General features: G+C 43.4%; 2 protein-coding genes across 8 annotated transcripts in view; one reads left to right on the top strand and one right to left on the bottom strand.

Annotated features, from left to right (window-relative positions):
- SENP1 (SUMO specific peptidase 1) overlaps positions 1-9849 on the bottom strand; it is a 56227-nt gene extending 46378 nt beyond the window's left edge. Inside the window, exons 1-6 of one of the 5 annotated variants that reach the window (XM_077870292.1) lie at positions 8553-8821; positions 6915-7214; positions 5306-5353; positions 3217-3347; positions 1403-1487; positions 478-519 (exon numbers count right to left, since the gene is read on the bottom strand). In XM_077870292.1, coding sequence (XP_077726418.1) covers positions 478-519; positions 1403-1487; positions 3217-3347; positions 5306-5309 — 262 coding nt within the window. In that variant the 5' untranslated portion in view covers positions 5310-5353; positions 6915-7214; positions 8553-8821. Of the gene's footprint in view, positions 1-477; positions 520-1402; positions 1488-3216; positions 3348-5305; positions 5354-6914; positions 7215-8507; positions 8823-9225 lie in introns of those variants that run through there. The other 4 variants (XM_077870291.1, XM_077870288.1, XM_077870290.1 and 1 more) reach the window with 4 other exon arrangements.
- Positions 8431-12749, top strand: part of PFKM (phosphofructokinase, muscle) — a 44814-nt gene continuing 40495 nt past the window's right edge. Inside the window, exons 1-3 of one of the 3 annotated variants that reach the window (XM_077870284.1) lie at positions 9447-9764; positions 10909-11003; positions 11648-11770. In XM_077870284.1, coding sequence (XP_077726410.1) covers positions 10922-11003; positions 11648-11770 — 205 coding nt within the window. In that variant the 5' untranslated portion in view covers positions 9447-9764; positions 10909-10921. Of the gene's footprint in view, positions 8571-9446; positions 9768-10908; positions 11004-11647; positions 11771-12749 lie in introns of those variants that run through there. The other 2 variants (XM_077870283.1, XM_077870286.1) reach the window with 2 other exon arrangements.

Below are 12749 nucleotides of genomic sequence, written 5' to 3'. Positions count from 1 at the left end.
CAGATAAGGCCACAGATAAGTTACACAGACAAGGCCACAGAGTTGAGTTGTTATGGTCAGCAGATTTTGAGTATAATTTTTATAAATAATTGTTTCTTATTAAGCAATTACTTTAAACTGTAAGTAAATATTATATCCAATGGTAAATCAACATATGAAATTATAAGCAAACACAGCCTGAGTTCAAAGGTATATATTAATGATCTCATTTCATTATCCACTCAACTGTCCTTCCCCTAGGATTAATAATGAACTATTCAACCAGATTTCAGGCTTTCTGCTCATCAGAAAGGCCTTTCCAATAATAATGATGGCAGAGTTACTTTCTGAGCCAGTTAACTGATTTTCCTATACAAACTATGCACATACTTTGCAGAGACCATTTCCCATAGCAACAAACAAAATCCAGAGCCCAGGGTACCACCCACCTAAATGACATTTAAATATAATATAAATCTAAAAGATCATCATACTAACGTCTTTTTAGGGGAGGAGATCTCATCTTGCTGACAAAGAATCCTGAGGAAGCCAAATAACAACAACAATTATTATTTGCATTTCATATTTATTATCTCAATTTATCCTTATAAAAATCCCATTAGGGCAGGTTCAGCAGTTCTATTAATATTCCCATATTAGTGGGAATGTGAGGAGACTGAAGCATTAAGAGTGATAAGACACGGGAAGGCATTATGGCAATATAATCTTCCTGGGTTCTCCTGCCAGGAAGCTAACCAACAAAAACCTCTTAGTTTCCCCAAGACAGAGCCAGAAGATCACTGGAAGTCCTAACCTTAGGAAGGGGGCAGATGGAAAGTCAGGCAGGCCATGGACTAGGAATAGCCTAGAGAATGCTGACTTCTGTCATGGATCACAAGCTGAACAGGCAAGCCCTTGAATATGCAAGCATGGCTGTGGCAGGTGCTAGACAAAAACATGTTAACATTTCCTGCCCTGATGGAGGGACAAGCTTGGGTAGAAATAATTTTTCAGGATTCATGGTTTCAAGCAGAATAGAAATAAGCTAACTCTGTGCTTTATATCAATCCAAAACAAATATCCTTTACATCATATACACATACCTCAAAAAAAAAAAAAAAAAAAAAGCCCAAACCAAAGTTGTACTGCTTTCCACAATGACATAATAAACAAGTAAGAAAATGGATCTCAAAAAAAACTTTTTCATTAAAAATAAGTGGTTGAGACTAGGTCAGTAGAGTATTATAGCAACTCCCACCCCCCCAACACACACACACACACACACACAGTGATGTTTTAGTGGAGAAAATACCATTTTGCTTTTGACAGTGTTTTCACTTTAGAGATGGTAAACAAACACAATTTGCTAGAAAGAAATCTGAATGGTACAACAAATGTTGTGACTCCAAGTAAAGTGTCATACCTGAATAATAATTTGGGTTACAAGCTGCACTTCTTGTTGAACATGTATAAGATCGGTCCAAATTTCCTTCCCTGGAAGGTAAAATCTAAACAAAGCAAAAGATTTTTCTTAAGTCATATTTTTGACAATAAAATGGAATAAAATTTATACTAGGAAAAAATGTATCATTAAACAAGATTGTGAGATATTTCAGAATTCAATATAACTATATTTTTACATATCATAAAGAAACTACATACTCATGAGAAAGGAAAATGCATAGACAATCTGATGAAATGAGTGAGGCTTCAAGGGGAAAAACAGGCAAAGTATCTGTTACACAACTTAATTCAAAGGACGCTCATTAAAAGGTAAATATGCACGTAGTATACTCTGTTCTAAAAGCCAGTTGTATCATTTATGAAAGAGGATGACAAAATGCATCTGATTTTGAATCTTTGGATAACTTCATACAGGTTCTTTATCTGGGTGGGGCTATACTCCAGTAACAATCTGGAAATGTGTGGCTATACATTCAGTTACCAAAAATCATTATTAGGGGCAGATGCTACAGGTATTTAGTGCCCAAGAGCCAAGAATGCTTAGCATTCTGCTTTGCTTGAGAGAGATTCACACAGTAAAGAACTGTCTTTTCCATATTAGTAACAGTTTTCCTACTGAGAAAGATTGTTCTATTAACAATGCTCCTCAGACCTTAATGTGTAAATAAACCAGCTGGAGCCTTTTTTTTTTTTTTTTTTAATGTTTTAATTTCCGCATAGCTAATATATAATGTTACATTGGTTTCAGGTGCACAACATAGCGATCCAACTTTTCTGTAGGTTATGCTATGCTCACCATAAATGTAGCTATTGTCTGACATACTATACCCCCCGTGCTGTGTGCCTTTTACTTCTGTGACTTACTCCATAACTGGAAGCCTGTTATCTCCCACTGTCCTTCATCTATTTTGTTCTACCTCCTTCCCCACAACCATCAGTTTGTTCTCTGTATTTACAGATCTAATCATGCTATTTATTTGTTTTTTAGATTCCATATATTAGTGAAATCATGAGATATTTGTCTTTCGCAGTCTTAATTCACTCAGCATAATACTCTCTGAGTCTACGCCATACTGTCATAAATGGCAAGATCTCATCCTTCTTTATGGCTGCATAATATTATACTGCTTATATGTATATTACATCTTTCTTATTCATTCACCTATCAATGGACGTTTAGGCAGCTTCCGTGTTTTGGCTATTGCAAATAATGCTGCAATAAACATAGGGGTGCATACATTTTTTTTTTATTTAGTGTTTTCATTTTTCTTGGGTAAATACCCAGTAGGAGAATTATTGGAATATGTGATATATCTATTTGCCAGCTGGAAAATTTTAAAACTGTAGATTCTGATTCAGTAGGTCTGGGGTGAAACCTGAGATTCTGCATTTTTAACAAGCTCCCAGGGGATGCTGTTGCTGGTGGTCCTTTACAGCACAGGGAAATCTAGCACCTCTGTATACTTACATATTTCCTCCCACTTAATGCTCAGCAACTTTAAGACACTAGTTTAAAAGAACACTAACCTGTGTTTCAGTAATTGTAATATGCACAGGAATAATAAAAAGTTTTCTAAAAGATACTGTTCTCAAAAGACTCATACACAGCCTAGTTCTTGTCTTTAATATATCAAACAAAATTGAAAACACTAGAAATATTGATCCTAAAGAGTTTATATCTGTTTATCCTTTTGAGTGTGGCATTTAAATTATATCAGATGAAAATTTAAGCCAAAGTAATTCATTAACTAAGGGAAGAAAATTATTCCTAACCTGATGGTCAGAAAATGAAAGGTGGTCCTCTGGAAAACTTGTCTGTGCCAGGAGATGGGTTTTGAATATGGAGTTGTGGTTCACTAAAGTTACTTCTCCAGCATCCATCCTCATCCTATCAGCAATATCATCTGGGGAAAGAATCCAAATTAATTCAAGTCATATAATTCCTCAATAACTACTTTCCTATGAACAAATCATTTCACCTAATAAAAATGACTCCCAAAGAACATCTCTATATTCAAATACAACCCTTCTTTTATAACCATTGGCCAGAAATCTCAAAATGTCATGGTCAAAAAAGAGGCCCATGTGCAGAAATTGGCTCCTCTGGAATTTACCAAGATCACCTACCAAAAAGTTTAAAACTTGTGCAAGTATAGAAAAAGATGAACTCAGGATGCCTGGGTGGTTCAGTGGTTGAGCGTCTACCTTTGACTCAGGTCATGATCCCGGGGTCCTGGGATCGAGTCTCGCATCAGCTCCCTGGGGGGGAGCCTGCTTCTCACTCTCTCTCATGAATAAATAAAATCTTAAAAAAAAAAAAATCCGAACTCAAAGTTTTAAAAATTTTCCCTAAAGAAACTCTGAATGTTTCAACTGTAGAAAAAAAATTAATTATTATAAAAAGAGAGAAAGAGGGATCCCTGGGTGGCGCAGCGGTTTGGCGCCTGCCTTTGGCCCAGGGCGCGATCCTGGAGACCCGGGATCGAATCCCACGTCGGGCTCCCGGTGCATGGAGCCTGCTTCTCCTTCTACCTATGTCTCTGCCTCTCTCTCTCTCTCTCTCTCTCTGTGTGACTATCATAAATAAATAAAAATTAAAAAAAAAAAAAGAGAGAAAGAAATCTCACCATTTAGAAACAATCACTGTTAACAACTATTTATTTCCTTTGTCTAACTCAAAAGGGTGCTTTAAAAATAAATCCAGGGATCCCTGGGTGGCGCAGCAGTTTAGCGCCTGCCTTTGGCCCAGGGCGCGATCCTGGAGACCCGGGATTGAATCCCACGTCATGCTCCCGGTGCATGGAGCCTGCTTCTCCCTCTGCCTGTGTCTCTGCCTCTCTCTCTCTCTCTGTGTGACTATCATAAATAAATTTTTAAAAAAAATTAATCCACCTGAACTTTTTGTGTGTGTGCAAAAAGTATCATTTATTCATATGGCTCTTAACAGGTTATCAGCTCAATTACTATAATGCTACGGCAGAGCCTTACTTTATAACCACCTTTGAAATCTTTGTTAGTACGAAGAACTAGAACAAAAACAAATGAGAGGACAGAACTCAGTGACTTACACTGACATCAACAATTAGAGTAAAAGGGAAACAAATGATCAGGGCAGAGAGAAGATAGACTAAGAAAAAGGAAGAAACAGAAAGAAGAGAGAAGACTAATGTGACTTTAAAAGAAGCACATGGAATTATAAGAAATAACTATAAATTGTTCAATCTATTTCTGATTGGCGACTAGTACTGACCTTGTATTGGTCCCCTTTATAGAGAGAAAGAATCATGAAGATTGGAAGATGTTGCAATCACAATTCTCAATGCTACTAGCTAGATGAAATTTACCTTCATCAAATTGTTTATCATACGAAAGTTGGTATGACATAGTATGAAAGAACAAGGACTCTGGAACCAGACTGCCTGAGTTTAAATTCTGTTTACTGGCTCTGCCAGTATAGTTGTTTCTTAACCTCAGCTTCCTTGATGATATTAGGCACCCATGTAAGGCAGTTGTAAAAAAAACTAATTGAATTAATATATTTTAAGTACTCAGAACAGGGCCTGGCACATAGTAAATGTTTGCTAGTATGCATCTGGCTTTTTCAATACAATGAATGAGAAAATGTTTCCAAATGATGCTATAAACAATGTCTCAACCTAAAGAAAATTGTCTCATGTTACGTTGTTACATAATTAGATTGAGACCTCCTTTAAGATCATTATTAAGCACAAAAAAGCAAATAGGGAAAATGTAAAAAAAAAAAAACAAAACAAAAAAACCAACCCACAAACATTCTTTCGATTCAACTTAACTAATCAGAATAACTAAAAAGATTCAATTACTACTTCATAGTCAGACTTACCCATGTCAGGTCTCTTCACATCACTGACGTTAGCAAAGATACAAAGTCCTATGAAAGAAGACAGAAAACAGAAATGTTACATACTGAAACACCTCCTGCATATAATTATAGAACAGGAAGTCACTCCCAAGTGACATTTGTGTTCTTTGTAGAGAAAACTATAAGGTGGTAAGGAGAGATGACTTGATGGAAGAGAATAGAAACTAAAACTAGAGGAGGCGATTCCAAACATTTCTGAACCCTGAGTTATATTAAACAGCAATTATGGACTACTCCCAGAATCACAGACTATTACATCAAGGAGTTGGGAGTGCCAACCCTTTGGAGATTAATTTGCATATGCTCATAAAGTTAGTCAGGGACTGCACTGAAATTACAACCTAGAAATTCTTTGCAACCCACTGCTGTATTACCACATGCTAAACATTTTATAAACAAGTAATAGATCTTAGGGTGATCCGATTAGACTTCTCTTCCATATGTTTTAGTCAGCGGCCAAACATAAAGCTACTGATATTCTAAGAACAATCAAGGAATACTTCTCAGTTGTACTTTTTCTCCCATCATTAATCAAACTGTTACAAACCAAAGTCCTTTTGCCTACATGAAATTATTTTTTCCTCTGATGTACCTAATCCGCCCCCGCCCCCAAAAGGAATTTAAAAACCTAACTACTTGGAACTCGGATAATAAACATACCATTGGCACATAAGCTTCTTGGCACATCTAAGAGGAAACTAGGGATGGTAATACTCACACTTACTATAATCATAATCTTATATTTTTAAGAAGATTGAGCACTTCATCAACTTTCATTTATCATCAACTTTATCAATACCTGTATCAGTATCAGGGCTTCAATCCACTAATGAGACCAGATAATGATAATAGGTATTCCTTATGAGCGCAATAACACACAAAGAAAGCCGGCTTGAGCTTTTCTTGGCATAGCTACAGACTAAGCAGAGTAATCATCTGATTATGAGCCTCGTTGGGGAGGATTCCTAAATAACTTAAGCCTTATATTTAGGCTTCAAGTACGTTTCCAAATGCTCAACTTAACAAAAGGCTTCTATTTGGAAATTCTCCAGGTTATTTTTTTCCCCTTCTTCCATTTTAAATGAAGAATTCCCTGGGTTCCACATTAAGGGGAAAAATATCCCATCAACCAGTAAACTAGCAGTGGCTTTTTCTCATTTCACCTCTTTAGGCTATTTCATACGTGTCCTCACTAGCCTTTTTTCTTGATTTAAGGAGAATGCCAATTTAAAAGTGTGGTGCCTAGTAGAACAGTCCCATGTTACTTCCTTTGTATTGTTAAGATAGACGTAGAGGGAAGGAAGCAAGAAATTAAAGAATTTTACAGACTATGTCCAGACGGGTTAAGTGATTTGCCTGGAATCACATAGATGGGAGCAAAGAAAGATAAAAATCCAGGGCACCTTAACTCCCAAGCAAATGTGTTTTCAACAAACACCACAAAACTTAGTATCCTATAACAGATCTTCATCAAGGATTCATACACTTTGGCAAAATGAAAGTAATTCTCTGGGGGATGGTCATGGGGAATTCCACGCTGTTTCACAATTTTAATAATTAAAAGACTCACATTTACATTTTAATACAAATACACCCAGCTTCTTCCATGTGCTTATGTTACTTTCTTTTTGCCACTTGCATTTACATTAGAAGTAGAGATATTTTGCTCCAAGACTCAACATGAAATGCTGGATCTGGAAACTCTGATGCCACCAAATTCCCGTGAGCCTAAGAATGTTTCCATTTTAAGAAAAGTATCCTAATAACGGTTCCCGGTTTGCACTGGTCATTAATTTACTGAAGGAATATAAGCTGTTACAGGTGTTCAGGTGAAGTCAAGTTAATAGCTGAACACAAAATATTAGGAAATCTGAAAGAGAGAGAGAAAAAAAAAAAAAGATGGCCAAGTCCTGACAGTATCAGAATGTAACAGGTATAGCAAAACACGTATAATCTTACAGGCGAAGAAGTGGTTATAAAAGAGAATGTTTACAGTTACGATGGCTAGTTACTAGAAAGTATACAGACTGAGGAGAGGCAATTGGCTTTATCCAGGACCAAATGTGGTTAGAATAATTTATGATACGAGAAGGGCGTGGAAGTGATCTCAACTCTGTGTGTATGATACAGTTTGCAGCATATCATCGTGTGTCCGGGTCTCTCCTATTTGTGTCTATAATCTCTCCCACTTAGACTAACGCCTTAACACTCAAGCGCCTTAAAACACTAAGCATTCCACCTCTCCAGGACACGGACATTCCGTGTGCGCCAGTTACACGCGAGGCACTAGGCACACGAAGATGAGTCAAGAACCGGTCCCTGCTGCTGCTGCAAACACTCACTGTGTCCTGGGGGTAGGGGGAAAGGGGGAAACCGGATCCATCAACAGATCACTCCTAGCAAGAAAAGTAAAGCTGGTGCAGCTGGCAGGAGGCGTGGGAGTCCCGTGAAGGAGAGGAAGAGACTTTTCAAAGCAGTAGTCAGAGGGTTACATCACCTTAGCCCGAAGTGGGAGAACCTGTTTTTTAATCCATTCTGCTCCCTCCAGATTTAACTCCGCTGACGGGTGACATAGAAGACCGTGTTTGCAGGCGGGATAATCAATGGGAATTGGGCAAAAAAAAAAAAAAAAGAGACTTCCCAAGATTAAAAAAAAAAGGGGGGGGGAATGAGGCTTCCAAAATGGGACTGGGGAGGGGAGGCGGGGGTGGGGGGCGGAGAGAAGGGATCTCTAAGTTGGAAGATCTCTAAGTTGGAAGGGACCGTGCTGAAGAGAGATGCTCAAGGCTTCGCGGGGACTGTAATTTCAAAGGCAGGGGAACCTGTCTTTCAGCAGGAGCGCTCAGCACAGTCATCCCTGCACAGGACGAAGATTTAGGAGCCGATGGGATCCTACTGCACCCGCGCCATCCAATTAGAACAAAGGCCCTCAGTCAAATAGGTGGGCAGCCTGGGGAAAGAAGGCTCCATGATAAACTTCACGGGCATCCCCACCCCCACCCCCACCCCCACCCAAGTGTGCCCAGCGTGGGATGAAATGGCCTTAATAATAAAGGCTGACTCCAAAGTGATAAAGGAGCTTAAGTCCTTGCACACAAGATAGGGAAAATACTGCAGAGGCACCGATAAACAGAAATCACCAAGCTCAAGACAAGCCGGGCACCTGTCCAGGAGGGATCGCGCTGAGAGACGGTTCGGGGGGAATTACCCGGAGGCGATGAGCCAGGTAAGCGGACCGCGGCGGGCACCGGGGTTCTCATAGCCCGGGCGGGGGCGTCCGGCCGTGTCTGTCCGGTGGCGACACTAAGCGGTCATCCCACCTCGGGGGAGGACACCGCAGAGTAAGAGAGTTGGAGGAATGTTTACGCGAGACGCAGAAGTAGTCGAGAGAAGGGCCACCGAGGTCTCGAGGGAGGCGGGAGGGGAAGCAGGTGTCCGGGAGAGCGGAGCTTCCCGCCGCGCGGCGCCCCCCCCCCACCCCCCCTCCCCCCGCGACACGAGCCCCGGCCCGGGCGGGGGCGCCCCCGGATCCCGGCCGGCCTTTCTCCCCCGCACAGCTCCCCGGGATGCGGGGCGCGAGGTCACGGCGCTGAGGAGGGCGGGAGCGGGGAGTCGGGCCTCTCCCCGGCCCAGGAGAAAGGGGCCTTGAGGGAGCGGCCTCGGGAAGCCGACTTAACGGCCGCCCGCCGGATCGCGGCCCGCGGAGCGCGGGGGGGAGGGGAGGGGGTCCCAGGGGGCGGGGCGGAGGAAAGAGCGCCGGCCCCACGGCCCTCCCCGCTTCCGCCCGGCCCAGCCCAGCCCGCTGGGCCCGGCCCGGCGCTGCCTCCCGGCCCAGGCTCCCTCCATCCTCACCCCTCCCCCAGCTTCCCGCCGCCACTCACCGAACCGGAACCGGCTGCTATGCGAAGGGGTTTCCGGCCGGGCGCGGAACGCAAAACCCGGGAACCGCCGCGAACCGGAACAGCCTCCACAGCACCGGAAGAGCCGCCCGGTGGCTGCAGCTGCGGCGGCGGCGGAGGGGGCGGGGGAGGGGAAGGGGGAGGAGGGGGCGGGAGGTCAAAGAGCAGAGTTGAGGACCCGGGGAACGCCTGCGCAGTGCGGCCAGGCCCGAGCAGCGCCCAAGGCTGAAGGCAGAGTTCCCCTGTCCCCCTTTCAGTTTGGGGGGTTTTTCTCGTTCCCGTTCCCGTTCTCGGGGTTACTGTTAGTGCAGCCGTCGTCCTTCGCTGTTTTCTGTTCCCTCGAGCCCCTGGCGCGCCGTCTTCTGGTTCCGCTGGGCGATTTTTGCTTTCGCTCTGGTTTCCATGGCAGCTTTCCGCCGTGGCCCGCCCGCGGTCGGCGGGAACGTGCGGCCCCCGGGACGGACGCAGACCTGAGAGCCGGAGCGAGCGCTGCATCGGGTTTCACGGAGACTCACGCAACGGTGGTGCTTACAGTAGCTGTGGGAAGCGGGCGAGGCGAACCGTTTCAGGGAGGGGCACGTCCTCTCCCACAGTCGCCAAGGGCATGGCAAATGTGGGGCGACGACACAAGTTTCCTAACTTGCAGTCCTGTACGCTTTTACGTCACGTTATGCTCGAATGGCCATTGGGAAAAAGGAAAAAGGGGGGCGAAAAAAAAAAGGCAGCATTTTTTTTTTTTTAGGATTAGCTTAGGTCAGGCTCCGGAAACATGGAGAACTTTGCACGACTCTGAGGGAGTTTGAAACCTGGGCAGAGGTGTGAGGGGAGCTACTGGGCAGAGTCCGCCGGAGACACAGGTGTCGGTCACCCTGTGAAGGACTGAATGGCCCAGGTGGTGGCCCTCTGGCTGAGGTGGCTGAGGTGACTGACGTGTAGCCCGTGAGATTTTATTTATGTATTTATTCATGAGAGTCACAGAGATAGAGGCAGAGACGCAGGCAGAGGGAGAAGCAGGCTCCCCACAGGGAGCCCGACGCGGGCCTCGATCCCGGGTCTCCAAGGTCACGCCCTGGGCTGAAGGCGGCGCTAATCCGCTGCGCCACCCGGGCTGCCCCCGCCCCCAGCCCTGCTTTTAAAAAGGAAATAATGGGGAGAAATATGTTAGTTCATTCAGACTTTTTACCAAGTCCTTCAGCTTGGCCTCTTGACCCTAGAATCTAGGAGTCTTGGAGAAATGCTTTTAAAAAAAAAAAAAATTTGAGGCAGAGGGAGAAGCAGGCTCCCTGCAGGGAGCCCAATGTGGGACTAGATCCCAGGTCTCCAGGGTCGCAGCCTGGGCCCAATGGAGGCGCTAAACCGCTGGGCCACCCGGGCATCCCAGAGAAACACTTGTGAGACTTCCCAGGTCTGAGCGCAGTCTTAGAGCAGGGGAGCCTGGGTGGAGGGGGGGGCCACCTTTTACCTAGATGCTCACTGAATCCAGGAGCTCTTGCCCTGTCAAATGCATAAAAGTATATTATTTGTACCACTTCCTGTGCTGATATTTTATGTGGTCATGTCCCAAGGCCTTCAGGACCGGGCAATACCTGACCCATGACCGTTTTGTCCCAACTCCATCGTTCCACAGATCTGTTCATATGGATTAAACTGCATCTCTATTTCTAGGAGAAATACAGCCATGCGTAAAGAGGAATTTCATCTGAAATTTTTCATGTGTGTGATTGAGTCTCGCGGGTTAGTCAGGACTCCTCAGAGCACAGGTACCATGGTCTCCTGATCACACTCCAAGGACAGATGGGTTCTCTTGCAGGGAGTTTCAAGGCAAGACGAGACACTTATTGGTCTAAATGTAGGTGTTAGGGGCCAACTGACTTCATCCGTTCCATCTCCACTGTAGTAAAATATTTACCTCTGAGTCATGTCTCTTCCTCATACGAGTATCAGGCGAGATTTTGGCCTGATGTGTGGGAGTAGGCCCAGGCAGCCCAGGCAGGTAAGAAGGATGGACCTGGGAGTTGAGGAAGAACAGGATTTATAGCATGTGAGCAGGTAGTTGACTTCTCTGTCTTTTGTGGGCCCGTCTGTCAGGAGTCCTTGTTACAACTGTAATCGACACTCTAAGACCTATAACCTAGTGTCCCAAGAAAAATTGCTTTCTATTCCACCACACACTCGGAGTAGCTAGTTACATGTTCTGCTTTTCTCTCATTTATGTCAAAGGAATAGAACCTTTTTTAAGGTAAGATAGTTGTTGAGAGGGGTCATCGCTTCTCTAATTTTTCAATGGATTATGGGGGGAAAAGGCCCTGGACAGCTGAGAGTTACAGAGGAAATGAAAGAGAATAAGTAAGACTCTCTTCCCTGGGTCCCACCTTGAGGGTGACCTAGAGATATTGCTTCTCAGCTCGGGAAGCTTCAACTTCCAGCATGCTCATACAAAAGCCACCACCTGAGACAGACGACTTGAAGCATCTACATGCTGTGGATGATCCAACCACCAAGGAAGGCATACCTATTTTGAAAAATGGTGAGGCATGTGGTTAAGCAAGGGGGTGGGGAAAGGTGGAAAATGAAGTTTATGCATACATTATAAATTAGGATACAACTACCAAATTTGAAATATGAATTAAAACACAGAGGAGAAAATTTGTGTGGGGGGGGGGATGAGGGAGACAGAGAGAGAGTAGGAGATCACCTGGGAAACTATAGAAAGAGGGACAGTGCTTTCTATGAAAAACAGCTCAATTTAATCAGTAGCCATTCAGTTGGCTTTCTCATGCCTATAAGGCACTAATCTAGTTTATCCTATTACCAGCAAACTTGATGTATAAAAATATGAAACAAAAAATGGATTACACAAAGGAGTTATTATATTACAAAGTGATTCCAAATATTGTAAAATATACTCACCTTAGGAATCCATTTAATAACAAATTTCTCCTGTATGTTTCAAATAGTGTTTAACTTGTAAATAATTTGTATGGAATGTTGGAAACATCTCCCCATTTCCTCTCAACTGAAATACATCTGTGTTGGAGTCCATTCATTGCAAACATTTCTTGAGTTCCCACTGTTGTGCCCAATAACATGCTAGAAATGATAGAGACATTGTAAAAATTACATTAAAGAACATAACTTTGTCATTTTTCTAATAGTTGCCAGTTTGAAAATGCCTTACTGAGTCCCAACTGCTCATATTTGAGGAAGAAATTCAAGTCAAAAGTGGTCTTCCTCAAGATGCAAACCAATTCATTGGCGTCATCAGTCTCAGTACCTGTGAAATTTATAGCAATCCTTATTCAATCATTTTTTCAAGCAGTTACTATTCAGTCATCACACTTCAATAGCAGTACATCTCCTCTACGATAGTACATGAGATGATGAGCTAGACACTTTCCCTTTCCCCCAGGGGCCTGTGATCAGAAGGTGATAACATAAGATGGGGGGGGGGGTGATAGCTTTTGTTCAAAATGTTGAATTTCAAAAGAGGATGCCATGGAGAGGCA

The sequence above is a fragment of the Canis aureus genome, chromosome 25 (assembly GCF_053574225.1).
Source record: "Canis aureus isolate CA01 chromosome 25, VMU_Caureus_v.1.0, whole genome shotgun sequence".
In the NCBI taxonomy this organism is placed as follows: Eukaryota; Metazoa; Chordata; class Mammalia; order Carnivora; family Canidae; genus Canis; species Canis aureus.
This window is presented reverse-complemented; position numbering and strand designations above follow the sequence as displayed.